The 16,732-nt window shown below is 43.2% G+C and overlaps 1 protein-coding gene across 2 annotated transcripts in view; it reads right to left on the bottom strand.

Annotated features, from left to right (window-relative positions):
* Positions 1-16,732, bottom strand: part of LOC132396112 (heparin cofactor 2-like) — a 62,824-nt gene that overhangs the window by 8,838 nt on the left and 37,254 nt on the right. For both annotated transcript variants that reach the window (XM_059973577.1, XM_059973576.1), the window contains one exon: positions 421-568. In XM_059973577.1, the coding sequence (XP_059829560.1) occupies positions 421-568 (148 nt within the window). The remainder of the gene's footprint in view (positions 1-420; positions 569-16,732) is intronic.

Here is a 16,732-nt window from a genome sequence, read left to right as displayed (position 1 = left end):
GCAGAGGAACACTGTCATCCCATGTGGTCCAATATGGAAGTCACACAGGATGACAATGGGGATTCATGCCATTCCTCTCAGCGTGAGTTAATTACTCAGGACAGACACCATCTATGTAATTCATCTTCAACCTAAACTTTGAATATAGTATTGGGCATACACCCATCCCATCGCATGCTCCATCATCCCTTACAATTCTCTGAAACATTATCAATACATGGATAAACCTTTAGCTGGAAGTAGAAACTCGTCACTTAATGAAATGACCACCGTCACTGAAAAAACATGCTAGCACTTGGGAGGCTTACAAATTACAATCTGTTCAATCCCTGAATTGATAAATCACAGACTCTTCAACAGAATATACAAATCATATTTCAAATTCCCAAATAAATGGTAAAATATGACTAAACGACTTACCGTGCTAATGTGGAGATTTCCCTCTTCACATATACCAGACAAATCAGCTTGATTCTGGAAGAGATCTATCACACCCAGGTCTTGGAAGACTTCAATTAAATCATAGTCACCTTGGAGAATGAACTTTGGAATATAGACCTCTCTTGTCCTGTTATACAGTAAATGCAAATCATTCAGTTTGCAAACTCATTAGGAGTACAAGCATTTTATAAAATACTTTATTTGAAGAAAATGATACACTTTGAAGTTTTAATTTATTCTTGGACCCTCTGTTTTTAAATCTTTATTTCCAGTTCTTCCACAGGTCTGTAACCATTACTGGGTGTTCATTCTTACATCCCCCATTCCAAAGGCTCAAGGTGAATCTCCAAAGCACCGGGATGCTCCAAACATTACAGAAGATGTACATGTCTTGACAGTGATTGGGGTGATCTGCATTTCAACAAAACCTAATACGGCCCCAGCAGACATTGCTTGATAAACCAGAGCAATAAGACTTAGAAGCAGAAATCAGGCTGTTCAGCTATCAAGTCTACTCCACCATTCAATCATGGCTGATTTATTTTCCATCTCAGCCCTAGTCTCCTCCCTCTAAACTTTGATGTCCTTACTAATCAAGAACCTGTCACTTTCTGCTTTAAATATACCCAATTACTTGGCCTCTACAGCAGTCTGTGGTAATGAATTCCACAGATTCACCACCCTCTGGCTAAAGGGATTTGTCTCATCCCTGTTCTGAAGGGATGATCTTGTATTTTGTGGCTGTGCCCTCTGGTCTTAGGTATCCTTCTATAGGAAACATCCACTTCACGTCCACTCTACCTAGGCCTTTCAATATTTGATAGCACCCCCCCCCCCGCCCATTCTTCTAAACTCCAGTGAGTACAGGTCCAGAACCATCAAATGCTCCTCATACCTTAACCATTTAAATCCCAAGATCATCCACATAAGCCTCCTCTCACTGTACTCACTGGAACTTAGAAGAATGTGGGGGGATCTCATTGAAACCCACCAAATATTGAAACAACTAGATAGGTGTGGTGATATTAAGCATATTATGATATTAAGAAAGGTGGATGTGGAGAGGATGTTTTCTGTGGTGGGGATATCCAAAATTAGAGGGCACAGCCTCAAAATTGTGGGGCGATCCTTTAGAAAAGAGGTAAGGAGGAATATTTTAGGCAGAGAGTAGTGAATCAGTGGGATGGTCTGCCACAGACAGCTGTGGATGCCAAGACTGTGGGTATATTTAAGATGGAAGTTGATCGTGTCCTGATAGGTCAGGATATCAAAGGACCTGGTGAGAAGGCAGGTGCATGGGTTTGAGTGGGATCCGGGATCAGCCATAATGGAATGGTGGAGCAGATTCGATGGGCTGAGTGGCCTAATTTTGCTCCTGTGTCTTATGGTTTTATGGTCTCTAGACCCTCTCCAATGTCAGCACATCCCTTCTTATATATGGGGCCGAAAAGTGCTTACTTATTCCAAATGTGGTTTGACCAATGTCTTGAAAAACCTCATCTTCATACCCTTGCTTTTCTATTCCAGTCCTCTAGAAATGTATGTCAACATTGCACTTGCCTTCCTTACTACCGACACAAACTGCAAGTTTTAGAGAATCCTGCACTGCAACTCCCAAGTCCCTCTGCTCTTCTGATTTCTGAATCTGCTCCCTGCCTATTTTTTGTTTTGTTGCCCTTCCCTCACCCAGTGACACTGATTGGACAGAGGGAGGGCAGTGTAGCGTTACTACTCACAGAAAATGTTTAACTCCGCTGAAATCATAACTGGCAGCAAAGGCTTTCCCAGGATGTCGAATCTGTGCATCTCCATCCAGGAACTTACCCCCAAGATGGAAACACAAGAGATTCTGCAGTAGCTGGAAATCCAGAGCAACACATACAAAATGCTGGAGGAATAAAGAATAGGTCCTGATAGAGTGTCTTGTCCTGAAACATTGATTCTTTATTCCTCTCCAAAGATACTGTCTGACCTGCTGAATTCTTCCAGCATTTTGTGTGTTATCTCCAAATTGGTTTCACTTCCTGATTTACATCATCTTTTTAACCTTCTTTGTGTCTTCCATTCTGCAGCTTGAGTCATTACTTTAGGCCTTCCTTCTCAACTAAACGTGTTTTGTGTTCATTGCCCTACCTAATTACCTGTCACAAAGACACTGGGAGAGATTTGAGAGAAGGATAGTCAGCTAATTTCGCAACCGGCAATGTACAAATTACAAAGGCATATCTTGTAATTGGAGTTGGTAGAAAGCCATGGGTCTGCAATGTGATGTTTGTACCATTACGTTTCCATACATTGGAAGCTGAGATGCAAGAAGTCTAAAACATTAACACTAAATGTTAACTACCTCCACAAATACTGACTGCAGTTCCAGAATTTACAATTTTTATTACAATTTTGTATTCTAGGACTCAAGATGGAAACTGTACGATTTGTTCTGCTGTCACCTGTTTAAATTAGGTAAGATTTAATATAGGTTCACATACATGCATCCTGTGGATTGTATATGCTTGGGCCACAGTGGACCAGTGTTTCAGGTGAAGTGCACTGATTAAGTGAACTGCTTCATAACTTGGCAAAGTTTCCAAAAGAAAAAATTCAGTACATCTTCTGCAGATGTTCGAAGCCCGAGCAACACACTGGAGGAGCTCAGCAGGTCAGATAGTATCAATGGAGGGAGATAAACAATCGAGATTTTGGGCCAAGATCCTTCATCAGGACTGTTAAGGAAGGGGGAAGAAGCCAGAATAATAAGGTGGAGTGAGCCAAGCTGGTAGGTGAGAGGTGTAAGGGGGAAGGTGGGTGGGCAGGAGGGGTTGAAGTAAGAAGCATGGAGGTGATAGGTGGAAAAGGTAAAGGGCTGAAGAAGATAGAATCTGATAGGAGGGGAGAGGAGACCTTGGGAGAAAGGGAAGGAAGAGGGGCACCAAGACAGGGTTGATGGGCAGGTGAGGAGAAATGAAAGAGGACGGAGGGAACCATAATGGGGAATGACAAAAGAGTGAACGGGGAAGACGGAGAAATCACCGGAAGTTAGAGAAATTGACATTCATACCGACAAGTTGGAGACTGAATATGAGGTGTTGCTCCTCCAAGATGAGCATTACCTCAGGACTCAAACAACACACCAGCAATCCAGAACCATTGCCTAATGTTTGATGTGAGAATTTTGGTTCCCAATTTGGATTGAAAGTTAGTTCTAGAAGTCTGTGAATTATTGCTCAGATAGCAAATAAAAATACGTTCTTCAGAAATCCTATTTTCAGACATAATATTCCCTTGTTTCTGTTCTCCTTTTCAGAATGGCAATGAGGTGGTGCCTACGTTTAAGATTCTGAACAGCATACGTGGTGAGTAATCCTACCTTTGATGTTGCATGAGTAGATTTCAGGAACCAGGCAGCAGAGTTAAACTATAAATAAATTGAAAGACTTTCGCACCTAATCATGTCTCTCAGGAATATCTGCATGCCTTGCGTCATGAGTTATTTGTTTGCATCGAGGGCAAATTCATTACCGGACAAAAGAGCCAGACTTTGCTACCTCCTTATTAGGAAGCAATCGTGGCATGTTTAACCATTCTTAGAGGCTTGTACAAAGAACTCAGCTTTGAAGGATTGCTGCCTCAGTGGTTTATTATGAAAATCAGCACGTTATCATGACTTGCAACCTGCATTCCCTGAGGAAATTCCGAGCAGAGTCAGCAAAATGCCACCAGAAACCAAGAAACCAGGTGAGAAATGAGTGGCCAACACAGGTTAAAAATTGTGGAGCACTCCAGGGATAAAGGCAACCCGTCCATTTAGACAATAACATCATAAGATATAGGAGCAGAATTAGGCTACCTAGCCCATTGAGTATGCTCCACCATTTCATCATGTCTGATTCATTTTCCCTCTCAGCCTCAATCTCCTGCCTTCTCCCCGCATCCCTTCATGCCCTGACCAATTAAAATCTATCAAACTCTGCCTTAAATGTACGTAAAGACTTGACCTCCTGATGCACCATCAATAACTCACACTGAGACGTAAGGCGAGATATCGGCTTTTATTGACTGGAAGAAGGAACCAGGAGTGAGTGTCCATCATACTATGTCCTGGAGACTGAGGCCAAGCGTCAGGCCTCAGATCGCCTTTATACAGGGGCCTGTGGGAGGAGCCACAGGAGCAGTCAGCAGGGGGCGCGTCCAGACAGGCACATAGTTCACCACACCTCCACTGCTGCCTGAGGCAAAAAATTCCACTGATTCCCCACTCTCCAGCTAAAGAAATTCCTCCTCGCAGCTGTTCTAAAAGGACGCACCTCTATTCTGAGGCTGTGTCTTCTGTTACTAATCACTCTCCACTTTATCGAGACCTTTTAACATTCAATAGGTTTCAATGAAGTAACCCCTCATTCTTCTGAACTCCAGTGAATACAGGCCCAGGGCCATCAAATGCTCTTGATATGACAAGCCAGTCAATCATGAAATCATTTTCGTGAGCCTCCTTTGAACCCCCTCCAGTGTCCGCACATCTTTTCTAAGAAAAGGGACCCAAAACTGCTCTCAATACTCCAAGTGAGGCCTCACCAGTGCTTTATAAATCCTCAGCATTACATCCTTGCTTTTATATTCTAATCCTCTTGAAATGAATGCCAACATTGCATTTGCCTTCCTCACCACAGTCTCAACCTGCGAATTAACATTTAGGAATCCTGCACAAGGACTCCCAAGTCCCAAGTTTCTGCAACTTTGGAAAGTCAAGTCGTAGATCATGACAGCACAGAAACAAGCCCTTTGTCCTATCTAGTCATTGCTAAATTGTTATTCTGCCTAGAGCCATCAACCCACATCTGGACCATAACTTTCCACACCCCTCTCATCTATATACTTATCCAAACTTCTCTTAAATGTTGTGATCGAAACCACATCCATCACTTCAACTGGCAACTCAATCTGCACTCACACCGCCCTCTGAAGGTTGAAGAACAGTTTCCAGAATTGTGCCAGAATAAAGGATTTAAGCAGAGAAAATGGAATAGATAGAGTTGTACATCTTAGAACAGGCAAGATAAAGGATCTACATTAGGTCTCACCAATGTAGAGTAGGCTGCATTGGGAGCACTGGATACAATGGACGACCTCCGCAGATTTGCAGGTGAAGCGTTGCCTGAATGGAGGTGAGGGAGGAGGTAAATGGGCAGGTGCAGCACTTCTGCCATTTGCAGAAATAAGTACAAGGAGGAAGATTAGTGGGGAGGGACGAATGGCAAGGGAATTACGGAGGGAACGATCCCTGTGGAAAGCAGAGAGTCGGGGGAGGTATATGGTGGTAGGGTCTCATTGAAGACAGCAGAAATTGCGGAGAATGATGAGCTAGATGCAGAAGCTCATGGGGTGGTAGGTGAGGACAAGAGGAACTCTATCATTTTTAAGGGGGCAGGAAGATGGGCTGAGCACGGATGATTGGGAAACAGAGTAGATGTGGGTGAGGGCAACATCAATAGTGGAGGAAGGAAAACCCTGTTCTTTGAAGAAGGAGGACATCTCTGATTTCTATATCTACGTGACAAATAAAGCTAATTGAAATAGTTTCCACATACCAATGTGAGGAAGCTCCAAATTGTAGTGGAATTATTTACTAAGCGACTCTGAAGCACCATCACAACCCACAAAATTTACCATCAAGAACAACAAGGGCAAGGACTTAGACAGAGGAGATGTAGAGAGGATGTTTCCTATAGTGGAGTCTATGACCAAGAGGGCACAGCCTTAGAATAGAAATCAAGGATGTCCCTTTAGAACAGTGATAAGGAGGAATTTCCTTGGCCAGAAGGTGGTGAATCTGTGGAATTCATGGCAAACCACAGCTAAGTCATTGGAAGTGTATTGAAAGTGGAGGTTAATAGGTTCTTGATTAGGTTACAGCGAGAAGGCAGGGGAATGGGGTTGAGAGAGACAATAAATCGGACATGATTCTATGACAGAACAGACTCGATGGGCTGAATGGGCTAATTTTGCTTCTTTGTCTTATGGTCTTCTATGTTAACAGTCCTGGCAGGTTCCCTCATGTTTGTGGTACGATAATGTATGTGAGCCTTCATTCTTTTGATGCATCTTTCCCCAGATGATCAATTGAGGACAAAGAAAACTTCTTGATGTTACGGTGTCAGGAGGAATACTCTGTTGGAGATTTGAGAATCGTGTAACAGATTGACAGGTAAGCTTGATTAATAATATATTTACATGCCTGTTGTGAAAGGACTAGTTTGATCTATGCATGATTTTCAGATAAAGAAATTGAATTGTTGTACGTTTTGCCAGACCTGTGATCATTCTAAAGAATGCTCAGAAAAGTTTGTCCTTTGATATTTTATTTCTTTCAGAAAGTATCTTCTTCTCAGTTTGATTAGTTCATGTTCTGTGGTGTTCTAACCATTTTAATGATAGAAGGGATTTGAAAATACAGTCATATCTGAAATAATCTTCAATCTCAGGCATATTCTTTCATTTGGAAAGAAGGACTCTGGACAAAATTAAAAATGCTAATTAGTAACAGTTTTTTTCTAGCGGGTAGAGCAACAAGAGATTTTTTAGCTTGTTCAGTATATCATAAAAACAGCACACGTTCCCACCAGTGTCTGTGTAAAAAACCTACCTTTCACATCACCACTATACTTGCCTCCAAATACATTAAAGTTATACCATCTCGCATTAACCATTTCCACTCTGAAAGATTCTCCAGCTGTCCACTCAATCTCTGCCTCTTATCATCTTGTGCACCTCTATCAAGTCACCCCTTTTCTCCACAGAGAAAATCCTTAGCTTGCTTAGCCTCATAAGACATGCTGTCTTATCTGGGCAGCATCCTGGTAAATCTTCTCTGCACCCTCTTTTCACATCCTTCCTATAATGAGGCAACCAAAACTGAACACAATGGACTAAGCAGAGTCAAAACCAGAGTTTTAGAGTTGCAACATTATCTTGTGGCTCTTGAACTCAATTTTCCCCAAATAGTGAAGGCCAACACACCGTACACCTTCTTAACTATCCTACCAACTTGCACCGCAACTTCGAGGTATCTGTGTACGTGGATGCCAAGATCTCTCTGTCCTTCCACACTGCTGAGAATCCTGCCATTAATCCTGTACTCTACCTTCAAGTTCAACCTTGCACAATGAATCACTTCACACTTCTCTGGATTGAGGTTCATATTGTATTCACTGTACTATGTGGAAAAAGATCTATGTGGATTTAGAGAGGTTTATGTAAGGAGCCTCAGGTCCCACACCACCAAGGTCAGGAACAGATATTATCTTTCAACCAGCTTGAAACGTTGACAGTGCTTCTCCTTGTTACATACCCTGTAACTGGGTCACTTACCAGCAAAGATAGACAGGTCCGTTGAAGTCTGATGGTACTATTTTTAACAGTATTTATTGATAAAAATACACAAAAATAATATCAATGCAAACATACAGATAATATACGTCGTCAATACCAAATCTAAAAGCGCGGGTGTAATAATAATCAATAAGAACTAGCTCTGTCGTTGTCTAGGGGATAATGTATTGTCCGATGGAAATATAAAAGTCACTCAAGTTCATTCAAGCTGCAGCTTTTTGGTTGGAGAGAAAGACGGAGTTTTAACTTGCCCATTCCTTTTATGATGTCAATCCTTCGAGAGTCGTTGGGGACTGATTTCCCCTTTGTGGTTAGCTAAAGCCGTGCTTCTGTGGTAAAGGCCCACCAATTCCGAGGCAAATGGAAAAGGACGCACGTGGGCTTTTCCACCAGCTTTCGCTAGTACGCTGTTACAGGAGTTCTAGCATTTCTTCTGGTCTGAAGGGGCTGTTCCCCAGACCCTCTTTTATCCTGACTCACAGGGTCTCAGATGTCAATCAGGTTGGGATGATGCAATCCCTCCACCAACCACCCTCGGTTCATTGCCTGGGGGCTTCGATGAATCGTACAGTATTCAATACACAATTCCATCTCCAAGAGACAATAGCTGTTATCAATGGTTCCGCTTTTTGGAGGCCAGGACACATTCCAAACTCTTTGTGGATCCTGCATGTCTTTTTCTCATTTCCTGGTCTCCTGACCTGACTTAATAGTGATCTTGCGATTCTCAAAAAAGAGGGGGCCACGGACGTAACACCCCCTTTCTTCAACGCGTTTTTTACCGTCAGAAAAAACGAAGTAATACAGAGTCTTACAGGATTTTAGAATCTAACACAATACCAAAGTTTTTTTTTTCTACAGAGTAATACAGTTATACATTCAATTCAGTATCTAGATGGTTACCGATTGCATTGTCACTTCCTTTAATACCTTAACATCTTGTACCTTACTAAAGTCTTGTAGCATCAGACTCCAATTTAGTAACCAACTATTTGTAGGTCTTATTTTTCTTTAGCAAACAAAAACTAAAGAGTTGTGATCTTAGCTTACGGGTATACTACAAAAGTTCATGCAAATACTAATCTTTATGTTGCTTTCAGACTTAATAGGCAGGCTTCCATGGGGTTGTCTTTATTATTCACATGCTTTGTCGAAATCCTGTAAAACCGGCTTTTGCTATTTAAAAATGGCGTCCCCATTAACCCTCGCCTTTTTTCTGGTTAATTCCCACGTGGGGAGCTTGGGCACCCTGGCGAAATAGGCTTTCGTCCGCTCCTTCCATAGGAGTTATTTTATCAACAATGTGTCCCAAACTTAGACCATCTTCTGAATTTCCACCCAATTCTTTAATTTTACGCAAGTTGCTAGTTTTCTCTTCAGGACCCTTTAGGCTATTAGTTTTCAGTTCGAACTCTTTGTTCAAACAGCATTTCAAATTCTGCCTTTTCACACCACACTCTGGAATAACAATAGCGTGTGGGGCCCCGTTATCTTCCAACACAACCTGTAATTGATTCGCAGGCTTTTTGGTACCACGCCATTGTCTCTGTAGCCTGGTTGCTGCTTTTGATATCAATCCAGCTTTTAAATTTTCTTCATTCAATTTGGGAACTACATATTTCCCTTTTCCTTCAATAATAATATTCATCTCCCCACTTTTGATCTCCGCATTAACATTTAACACACCTTCGAGCACAAACACCTGGGAACTCTCACTTCCCACTATTACCAAGGTTAACCCTTTCTTCACTGAACCAAGTCTATCTGACCCACAAGGACTGCATTCCTTTTCAACTGAATCAAGTACCTCAGGCTTTTTCTGAGCTCCATTACTAGGTTCAGTACCACGTGCATCCACATCTTGGACACACTCAAATGGGACATTTGCCTCTTCCAGGCTTTCAATACCTGTACCCGGTCCAAATTCTAAATTCCCCTGATTCTCCCAGCTACTCTCTGGGCAACTCCCTTCCGGAGTAAACTCAGCCCCGCGGGCTGAAACAACCTCATCTGCCAACCCAGCAGACTTCTTCAAGGTAATGGCATCCTTTTCATCTAGGACTGCCCTCATTTCATTATCGGGAACAGCTTTAGAATTTTCAACTTCTTCAAACAGTTCTGCCAAACCAGACAGATCATCCATGTCCAACTCTGGACCTTTTAACAGCTCTATCTGTTTCTCATCTTTATTTCGTGCCTCTAGAACGTTTTTTCCTCGCTAAGGGCAGGTCTACCCCCTCTCCCTTACTCTCTTTCACTTTCCTATTCTCCGTTTTCCCACCCTTCTGGTACAGGGTCGGTAAAAACATCTCGGCCAAATCGATACTGGCCTGATTTAAACTGCTCTCTGTCTCAGCTGCCTTTCTCGACATGCTGTGAGTGACCGTGCATGCGGGATAGATCTTGGAATCTAGGGGCGGAGCCTCCACCAGCTGTCTGGTCAGCGTCATTGCTGACCAAACCTTACCACCAGCTAAATCCCAGAAGGACGTCCGCGTCAGTTCTCGGGAATTCTGATCGCACCCCCATTTCAACTGGTCCAGAAACGAGCTCACAATTCAGAATGATCCTATGCAAGGGTACCATTTCCGTCCCTTTTCCTATTCCTTTCACAGCTACCATTCCCGTCTTGCAACCAAAATCTAGTACCTTACTGCTAATCAATAATAATTCAGCCCCTGTGTCTCTCCAGATCCGTACTGGAACAGGTGTGTCTCCCTCCCTCACAGACATGGTTCCGTTTGACATAAAAGACTCAGATCCTTCTCGTACTCTGTCTACCCAGGGCTCTCTTGTTGATTTACTGATTACCACGGCACATCCAATAGGGACTGCTGCTTTCCCTTTTCCTGTCTCTTTCCTCAGAGCAAAGCACCTAGATGCAATATGCCCCCCCTTTCCACAATTAAAACAGGTCAAGCCCGGAAATCTCTGGCCGTCTGGCGTTTCCCCCTCAACCTTACCACTAGCTCCCGGCAGGACCTCTGCCTCAGCCGGCGGGCTTTCTCGATCGTTCCCACGGTCTCTCTGGGAACTTTTATTCGAGGAAAACTTTGTCTTGTGGGTTAGGGCATATTCATCTGCGAACCTAGCAAATCCTGAGATGGACTTATTCTACTTCTCATTCAAATACATCTGGATATCCTCCGAAACACAACCTTTAAATTCCTCAATCAGAATTAACTCCCTGAGATGTCAATAATCCTCGTCCACTATTTCTGCTGTGCACCAACGGTCCAAGAGCACACCCTTCTCATAGGCAAACTCGGTATACATCTGATTCCACCCTTTCTTTAAATTTCTGAACTTTTGTCTATACGCTTCAGGTACTAACTCATAACTCCGGAGAATGGCCGCCTTTACTTTGTCATAACTCTCCTCCTCTTCCTCCTCCATGGACAATTCCGTATATGCTCGTTGTGCCTTCCCTTTTAACACACTTTGTAACAATGCCACCCACTGATCTCTGGGCCACTTCTGATTCACTGCCACCTTCTCAAAAAGCAAGAAATAACTTCGACATCCGTCTCTTCGAACAGAGGTACTAACTTCAACTCCCGACTAACATTAAACCGCTCTTCTCGGTCTGACCCTTGACCTCTCCGCCCTTGCCTTAACTTCTCCATCTCCAAGTCATGTTTCCTCTGTTTCTCTGCCTCCTTCTCCTTCTCGGCCCTCTCTTTCTCTTTCTCAGCTGCTTCCAGCTGTTTTAACTGAATTTCATGCTCTCTTTGTTTCTCAGCTCTTTCCTGCTCCCGTTTCATCTCTAACTCCTTTAGCTGGAGCGCATGCTCCCTTTCTCTCTCAGCCATTTCTTTCTCCTTCTCAGCTATTTCCCTTTCTTTCTTTATCTCTCTCTCTCTCTCTCGACTCTTTCTCCTTCTCAGCTGCTTCCAGCTGCTTTAACTTAATTGCATGTTCCAACCTTAATTTCTCCAACTCTAACTGAGCTGTCCCACTTAGCTGGTACCTTTTCAGGGATATTTTCCAATACCTCAGCTGCAAACACATTCTTCCCGATATAATACTGAGTTATTGCCCTTCGCACCTCTCGCTTTTTCATGGATAACCTCACCTCTGCAAGGTTTAGCCCTTTTGCCAGATTTATCAAGTCCAATTTGGTGGCCGCCTCTAGCGCCTCTAGAGTCGGGTTTTCTATAAATTCATCCACGTCCATCTTTGCTGGTTTCCTGTCTGGCTACCCGCGTAACCAGATCCAAGTTTGGACTTACAAGCCCGATTCACTGGCCTCCCAATTTGGTGTCAAATCCCGAGACGAAATTCCCAATTGTTACGTACCCCGTAACTGGGTCACTTACCAGCAAAGATAGACAGGTCCATTGAAGTCTGATGGTACTATTTTTAACAGTATTTATTGATAAAAATACACAAAAATAATATCAATGCAAACATACAGATAATATACGTCGTCAATACTAAATCTAAAACCACGGGTGTAATAATAATCAATAAGCACTAGCTCTGTCGTTGTCTAGGGGATAATGTATTGTCCGATGGAAATATAAAAGTCACTCAAGTTCATTCAAGCTGCAGCTTTTTGGTTGGAGAGAAAGACGGAGGTTTAACTTGCCCATTCTTTTTATGATGTCAATCCTTTGAGGGACTGATTTCCCCTTTGTGGTTAGCTAAAGCCGTGCTTCCGTGGTAAAGACCCACCAATTCCGAGGCAAATGGAAAAGGACGTACGTGGGCTTTTCCACCGGCTTTCGCTAGTACGCTGTTACAGGAGTTCTAGCATTTCTTCTGGTGTGTCTGAAGGGGCTGTTCCCCAGACCCTCTTTTATCCTGACTCACAGGGTCTCAGATGTCAATCAGGTTGGGATGATGCAATCCCTCCACCAACCCCCCTCGGTTCATTGCCTGGGGGCTTCGATGAATCGTACTGGATTCAATACACAATTCCGTCTCCAAGAGATAATAGCCGTTACCAATGGTTCCGCCTTTCAGAGGCCAGGACACATTCCAAACTCTTTGTGGATCCTGCATGTCTTCCTCTCATTTCCTGGTCTCCTGACCTGACTTAATAGTGATCTTGCGATTCTCAAAAAGGAGGGGGCCACGGACGTAACATCCTTATAGATGCTGCCTGGCCTGCTGTGTTCCACCAGCATTTTGTGTGTGTTGCCACAACTTGTGGACTCACTTTCAAGGACTCTACGACTGATTTTCTCGGTATTACTTACGAGAAGGAGCAACACCTTATATTCTGTCTGGGAAGTCTTCAACCTGATGGCATGAATATCAATTTCTCCAACCCACGAAAGCAATTCTCCCTTCCCCTTCCCCTCTTCTATTCCGCACTCTGGCCCTTTACTTCTTCTCACCTACCTATCTCCTTCTCCTGGGTCCCCTTCTCCTTCTCTTTCTCCTCTTGTCCACTCTCCTTTCCTATCAGATTCCTTCCTCTCCAGCCCTTTACTTTTCTTACCCACCTGGCTTCACCTATCACCTTTCAGCTATTCTCTTCCGCCTTCCCCCACCTTTTTATTCTGGCGTCTTCCCCCTCCCTTTCCAGTCCTGAGGAAGAGTCCTGGCCCAAAACATCGACTTTTTATTCATCTCCATAGATGCTGCCAGGCCTGCTGAGTTCCTCCAGTGTGTCTTGCTTTGGATTTCTGGCCTCTGCGGAACTTCTTGTGTTTATTATTTATTTAGTTGTTTGCTTGTTTGTTTATTTCTTGTTGACTTAGTAACTTATTGTATTTGGACAATTTGTCTTCTTTTGCACATGGGTTGCTTGTCAGTCTTTGTGTGCAGTTTTTCATTGATTCTATGGTATTTCTTTGGCCTACTGTGAATGACTGCAAGAAAATGAATCTGAGAGCAGTGCTCGGTGAGGTGAGTGTACTTTGATAATAAATTGACTTTGAACTTTGAATGTAGAAGGATGTTACACAATCAGGCAGGTGTGAAAGAACAGCAAAGTGCACCGAGGCAACGCCAAGCCTGATGTGGGGGAAGATGCGGGTATTGATTGAAATAAATGAAAGTCGTTGTAAGAGTGCATTCAGGCAAAGTAGACTGAAGCGGCTTAATGATTCATATCAAACCATGCCTCACCAATGGTTAACTTGGTCCATCTTGAAAGAAAACAAACATCGGCACACGTCTAGTCCCAGCTCACAAGGGGACGCTGATGTTACATCCTTGGCACTGATTGTTGTGGTTGTGAGGAAGGGTGAGTGAAATCCAATAGAAGTAAATCATTTGGGCCAGTCTTGGGAGTGAGTGCTGAGTTTGAGAAAGTTTCTACATCTCTGCATTTTCTGTGGGTTATTATGTGAATTACAGGCACTGAATTGTTTCGCCAGAATAAAAAAAACTTTGACATTACAAAAGTTGAGAATATTGATTCATATCAGTGATTCTGTGAATATTGAATCTCCATTTTCAGCTCCCTGCTCTTAGGGAAACAAAACACTCTCACAGTGAGAAAAAAAGCAGAATCTCAGATTCTATCATGCTCAATACATTTATTACATTTAACACGAGACTCAAAAATCTTGGTAACTGACCTCCCTTTCTTCTCTTGCTTGAGCAGTTCAGTGTTGTGGGGAGTTTATACTTTGGTTTTGTGAACTCATACTTTAGCACAGAATACTTCCATACATGGAGCCCCTGATCCTGCTCTGCCATTCAGTACAATCATAACTAACCTAATTTCCACCTTTTCTGTCTCTGTTACAGATTTTTAGTCATTGGGTGTATTTAAAGTGGAAGTTGATAGGATCTTGATTATGGAATAGGATCAGTGGTTAGAGGGAGAAGGCAGGAGAATGGAGTTGAGAGGGATAATAAATCAGCCATGATGGAATGCAAGAGCAGACTCGATGGACTGAATGGCCTAATTCTGCTTCTAGGTCTTATGGTCTTACAATGATAGTCAACATGGCGTCAGCATACAATGCTCCCTCAGTTGACATCTTCCAAACAGCTCTTAAAAATATCTTTTTTACCTTATCTGTGTTCGTTTTTCCCCTCAAGAGTGTTTCTGGGACTGTTAGAGCCTGTGATTTGCAGTTTGGAGATCGAATGACTGATCCAGTGGGTTGAATCTCCAACAAGATTCTGGGAAGAACGCGCCTCGACTTTGAGATGGCGCCTCGACTTGCACAGCTGACGTTTGACTCCATTTTGCCAGTGTCCATTAATCGCTGAGTAAAGCATTGAGGAAGATTGAGACATTCAGGCGAATGCAGACTACCTTCCTTCTGATCACTGCCGTAGCGTCTGTGAGCAGCTCTTCGCTATGTGGCCCGGTGTGGCAGGCGGGTAGGCCTCGCTGTCTCATGTGGTGTCCCTCTCTTCTGACGCGTGTAGTAGGATGGTATCATGGTTCTGTGTTTATGGATTGGACTATTGCATTTACAGACTGTGGACTCTTTCAGACTTATGGTTTTTATATTCTGTGTTTTTATCATCTGTTCCTTTTCCATTTTGTTGTGCGAGGGGAGAGTGTTTGCAGTTTGATGTTCTGTGGTGTTCTTTTTGTGCAGGGAGGGGTTTTTTTGGGGGTTGATGTTCCTGTTCCATTTTGTGTGGGAGGGTGGGGGGTTCTGGGGTTTAGTGATCGGGATCCATTCTTTTTTGAGTGGAGGGGGTGGGTTTGATGTTTCTCTTGAACAACTTTCATGTTCTTTTTTTTTGTTTCATGGCTGTCTGGAGAAGACAAATTTCAGAGTTGTGTATGGATACATGCTTTGATGATAAACGAACCTCTGAATACCTTTCTTTTCAACCTGTAACTACACTGTCTGATAAAGTGTTGTGAAAGCCCTCAAAGGAAAACAGCAGTTTTAATAATATTACATTCATCCATTATCTTGTCACTTCAGGAAAGATTTGAGTGGGTTAACAGAGATCTGCCAGTTCCTGTGGCAAGCTGGTTCATTAATTGTACTTAGATAGTCAAGTCCTACTCTGGGACTGGGCCGTATAATCCAAGCTGGTCCTTTAGTACAGTCATAGAAATGCAGTCGCTCAAGTTGAATATGATGATCTCCTAAGAAGCTGTCTTTGAGATGGATTCCCTTGATGAAGAATACCTGTGTGTCACTTTGTTTAAGGTGTGGAGGCTGATGCACAGGTAGCCACCATACTGTCATTGGCAGACCAGGGTCTGGGTCCAGTGGCATGGAATGGAAGCCAGGAAGCCCCTTCACTGCTGTGACCTTCCTCCATGGAGCTGAGAGAAGATGATGACATGATACAGCCATTGTGATGCGTCATCATCTTCCGCCGTCTCCACTGTTGAGATCTTAGTTGTATAGCTGTTTGTCTGGAACTTCCCCCTTGACCTTACCACCATGGGTGACCCTCTCAGGGGCTAAACTCCAGGCCACATCTCTCTCAGGACCTCAGGAACTCACGAACCATTCCTCCATGACAAGGGGAAATACCGCAGGTTAGAATGAAATCTTTCAAATTATCCAGTAAATCAAGATCCGGTCAGGAGATGTCCCAGTGTGACTGCAAGCATTCTTGCATTAAAAGATTACCATAAGTTTTATTTGTCACGCGAATATCGAAATATACGGTGAAATGCATAATTTGCGTCAGATCAAATCAGCGAGAGTTGTGTTGGGCACTCGCAAGTGTTGCCATGCTTCCGGCGCCAGCATAGAGTGCCCAACACAACTCCATTTTTGGAATGAAAGAGGGAAGCAGAATACCCGGAGAATGTACAATCTCTTTACAGGCATTGGCAGGAATTGAACCTGGTTTGGTGGTTACTGGCTCTGTAAAGCAATGTACTAACCTTTGTGTGACAGTGCCGCGCCTTTAATCAATGCCAGGTACTACTTAGACAATTAAATATTCAACTTGCCAGTGATCATACTGTTACTTTTTAATCTATGCATCAACAGTAATGATATATTAAATATAA

This window comes from Hypanus sabinus, chromosome 6 (assembly GCF_030144855.1).
Source record: "Hypanus sabinus isolate sHypSab1 chromosome 6, sHypSab1.hap1, whole genome shotgun sequence".
In the NCBI taxonomy this organism is placed as follows: domain Eukaryota; kingdom Metazoa; phylum Chordata; class Chondrichthyes; order Myliobatiformes; family Dasyatidae; genus Hypanus; species Hypanus sabinus.
Note: the sequence above shows the minus strand (reverse complement) of the source record. Positions and strands in the feature narration are given on the sequence as shown.